The sequence below is a fragment of the Hippoglossus stenolepis genome, chromosome 5 (assembly GCF_022539355.2).
Source record: "Hippoglossus stenolepis isolate QCI-W04-F060 chromosome 5, HSTE1.2, whole genome shotgun sequence".
In the NCBI taxonomy this organism is placed as follows: domain Eukaryota; kingdom Metazoa; phylum Chordata; class Actinopteri; order Pleuronectiformes; family Pleuronectidae; genus Hippoglossus; species Hippoglossus stenolepis.
This window is the reverse complement of record NC_061487.1, coordinates 9459157-9463455: the sequence shown is the minus strand read 5'-3', so window position 1 is coordinate 9463455 and position 4299 is coordinate 9459157. Positions and strand designations below refer to the sequence as shown.

The 4299-nt window shown below is 44.3% G+C and overlaps 1 protein-coding gene across 1 annotated transcript; it reads left to right on the top strand.

The window, feature by feature from the left end:
- The first annotated feature begins 2291 nt into the window (after window positions 1–2291).
- On the top strand, window positions 2292–3840 carry aplnr2 (apelin receptor 2). Its single transcript, XM_035156523.2, has one exon. It carries the CDS (start codon window positions 2371–2373, stop codon window positions 3838–3840), a length of 1470 nt encoding a protein of 489 aa, XP_035012414.2. The 5' UTR covers window positions 2292–2370.
- The last annotated feature ends 459 nt before the right edge of the window (window positions 3841–4299 follow it).

Here is a 4299-nt window from a genome sequence, read left to right as displayed (position 1 = left end):
AAGTAAAAGTCCTGATTTCCAAATTTTACATAATTACAAGTATTAAGTATTCTCACCAAACTGTACGTATTTAAGTAAAATAAATCATTGTGCAAGATGTAAGCAGCATTGTAATGTCACATCTGGTATTGAGGTCACATATATAACCTTATAAATACAAGGCATGGTATTTTTATATGCTTATAGTTCTTTATTGTCTTTATTTATAAAAGTATCTAGTTGCTACAGCTGTCAGATCAATGCATAGAGAAAGGGAAAGTATATTTCCCTCTGAAATGAGGTGGAGTTTAGGTATTTAGTTGAAAGTATAAGTACCTCTTTACTTAAACGTAAAGACAGATTTCAGTTAAAAGTTCCAAAATCTTTTGTATTACCAAGACATAATTGTACAGTAAATGTTTTTTCTTAAAAGCCAAAATAACTAATAAAAAGTTTTGCATCCAAAATGTTCTTTCCTCTTGGATTCTATTGATCTTCATTTTCAATAAACGCCTGTTGTTAGCCCGAATAAAGCTGATTGATGTCGAACCTGACAGTCATTGGTCATGGAACTGATGTCTATCTCTGTGAAGTTGCAGCGTCCTTATATAGACAGTTAACACAGCTGTGAGTTTGGATCTACTTTCATCTGAAACTTTTCTTTTTACACTGGATGTGCAAAGATCAATGATTTGAATGTCTTACACAACCACTCCTCTTCTATGTTGATATTGTGCTCAGGCCAATGTGAGGGCTGTTAGTTGTTGTTTGTGCTCCATGTGGGCTGTGACATTTCAACATGTGTTTAAACATGTGAAACAGCAAACACAAAGAGTTTGTTTACGTTTGCACTCATTCGTGTCCTGAATGTGCATTTGGATGTGTTTGTGTCTGTGCATAGAGAAAGTGAGCGGCCCCGAGAATTGGATGGTGGTGGTGGGGGGGCCGTTTGTGTGTCTGTTTGCATGTCTCGAGGTTGTGTGCGTTTGTGGGGGGCAGGGTTATTGTGTCTCTCCAGAGGTGTGTTTATGTTGAGTGGGGCGGGGGGTGTTTGCAGGTCTCGTAACTCTGCTGGGGTGGTCTGGTTTGAGAAAGGAGGATTCTCTCTCTGTGTGTGTGTGTGTGTATGTGTGTGTGTTTTAGTGTGTGTGCGTTTGTGTGTGTGCATGTGTGTGCAGACTTAAGGAGAAGACACACCTTCTGGAGCTGACACAGTGCAGATGCAGAGATTGAGAGAAGAAAAGGAGAAGACGCAGAGAGAAAGGGACACGAGAGGAGACAGCATGAGAGGACGGAGGTGGACTCTCACTCCCCAATGATCATCTCACAGTCACAAGAATCTCAGAGAGGATCTCATCAAAGCAGATGAAGCAGCCTGAGGTAAGTGTTTGTACTGAGCCTCATTATAAATGCTCTCAGGACTCTCATTGAGGATAACTTGAGTCATGTAACTTCATAGCTCTGCTCAGAACTTTGCCCGTTTCTGCCTTTGCATGAGATTTGATAACATTTTCTTGAAATTGTGCCCTTTATTCTTGTGAGCATAAAAGCTGAAGTTTTTTTTAAATGATAGTAACAATCCTAACATGGCTACGAGTGACCCAGACTTATAATTTGTTTACTCCCAATCTTCTCTGTTATCAGACCTGTGTTGTAATAAACTCACACAGACAACTGAGGCTCATGGAGTAAATCATTCTATCCACCAGTGTGAACACCAACCAGAAATACAGCCATCCTTCAGCCAACATCTGTGCATTAGATTTTCTTCATCAATTCATTTAAAGGTGACAGCGAGACACAACATAGTCACAGGAAGTGTTTAAATGTTTACTGGTTTCAAATCAGCTGAAATCACGTTAGATGATATCTTGCAGGTTTGATTTAATTACTTTATTGAAAATATAAAAACAAGTATGGGCATCAGCACAATGAGTAAATTGTAATGATAAGCTCTGAGCAGGGGGAAAAGCCAGACTAAGCTAAAACGAACAATCGAATAAATAAGTAAATTAATAAGATAAATGAAAATAAATATCCCACCACACAAGGGGGAATACAGTTCAATGTTTGTTACTATGTTGTTTGCAGGAGATGTATTTATTTGTATTTAAGAAGCTAAAGTGTGACTTTGACTCAACAGTATCTGTTCCTGCTGCAAAGGTGTATTCATCTAACAGTGCTTCACTGTATTTTCAGGACATTTGAGTCAAGATACAGAAGGAAGTGAAAGAGAGGAGTGGAGCGACCAAATCCCCAACTAGAACCGAGGCCATCTGAAACAGTTCAACCATCACCGGAGATCTTTGCTTCTAAAATTCAGCTCACCAGTAAAGTACTGGAACCTCCAGTGATGTTAAAGGAAATTCATCTCATATAGAAACACAGGAGATGGATACACAGATGTCAGATGCCGACTTCCCCTCTGCATCGCCCCCTCCCCTCCTCTACTGCGACTACACAGACTGGTCTCCCTCCCTCTACATCATCCCGTCCGTCTACCTGCTCGCCTTCCTGGTTGGTTGCCTCGGCAACAGCCTGGTGCTCTGGGTCTACCTGGACCGAGCTGAGGGGAGGAGAACGAGGACCGGAGATAAACACCAAACTGGGGTTGGAAAGTTCTGCTGCAGCATCTTTTTCAGAAGCCGTCAACAGAGCACCAACACAGCAGGCAGAGTTCAGCATGAGTGTGTTCTTCAGAAAAACAAAGAAAGTGGTGGATTATCCTCAGGACGAAACTACAGACCCTCGTCCGACTCCTCCAACTCCTCCTCCTCTCCTCCCTCCTTCCCTCGTCCGTCTCGCTCGCTGACAGACTCTCTGATTGCCAGCTTAGCTCTAGCTGACCTTTGCTTCCTTGTGACTCTCCCTCTGTGGGCCGTCTACACAGCTATGGGCTACCACTGGCCCTTTGGGCAACCCCTCTGCCAAATCAGCAGCTTCCTCACAGCTCTCAACATGTATGCCAGCGTGTTCAGCCTGAGCATGCTCAGCGTGGAGCGGTACTGGGTCCTAACTGGACGCAGGCACTCCAGCCACCATGCCCCACAGAGCTGCTCCAGCAGGGCATTGTGGGTCCTCGGTGGGGTGTGGGTGCTGGCAGGGGTGTTGGCACTTCCGGGTTTGCTGCTGCGCTCCGTCAGGGAGGAGGAACTTGAAAACGAATTTGAGGATGATTGGCAGCTAGAGCCGGCTGACTCTGTACCCATGTTCCTCTCCTGCCAGATGGATTACTCCATGCTGATTGGAGCAGAGCTGGAGGAGGATGAAAAAGAGAGGGCAGAGATGTGGTGGACTGCTGCCTTGAGTCTTAAATCAACTCTTATTGGCTTCCTGCTCCCTCTTGTCATCCTACTGGTCTGCTACTGCTCACTGGCCCAGCTCCTCAGCAGACATTTTGGACGGGGCCCTCGTCCTGACCGTAGACGCCAACGCAGACTTCTCAGGGTCATTGTGACGTTAGTGCTGGCTTTCTTCCTGTGCTGGCTGCCTCTGCATGTTAATAAAACAGTATCCATGCTTCTGGAGTTTGGTTTTGTCCCCTACTCCTGCTCTTTAGATCAGATTCTGCTGGCTGCTCACCCCTATGTCACCTGTTTAGCTTACCTCAACTCCTGCCTGAACCCTCTCCTCTATGCTGCCTGCGACCCATCATTCAGGAAGAGATGCAGAGGAGTCATCCTCATGTTGTGCAGGATGAAGAGAAGAGGAGCAGAGGGAGGGGAGAGAAAGAGGGATGAAGGAGAGGAGGAGAAAGAGGAGAGGAGCTCAGCTTTTCCTACAAGAACACAGGAGGAAACGGCAGAGAGGACAGAGGAGGAGGTGGTGGGGGAGGTGGGCGTCATGGTGGCCGAAGGGTGAGAGGTCACAGGAACAATGGCAGAACATCCGAAAAGATAACAGCTTATAAATGAAAAAGTCAATCCTCTTAAATCTAGTTTCACCTTGAAGTGTGAGGACATCCAGGCATGTTGCTGCTAAGTAACATTGTACTGTATGTGAAACATTTCACTCATCTCTTAATGTTGAAGACACTCGACATCCACAATGGACTGAATTCCAATGTGGGTCAGACTCAGACTGTGGGAGAAACTATGTCAATATTCTCAAAAGATAAAATGTTCAAATAAATAAACATATTCTTCACATGGACACGAGTTCATAAACCTAATTCCTCCTCCAGTTCTTTCCCACAGGAAAGATGCCATCACTTCCCCAGAGGTGGTCCCTGACTAGAGCAAATATTATTGTTCATATAATCTGTTTTTATATTTTATACCTTTATTTGTTTATTGAATTGTGCTGAACTGTTTTTTATTG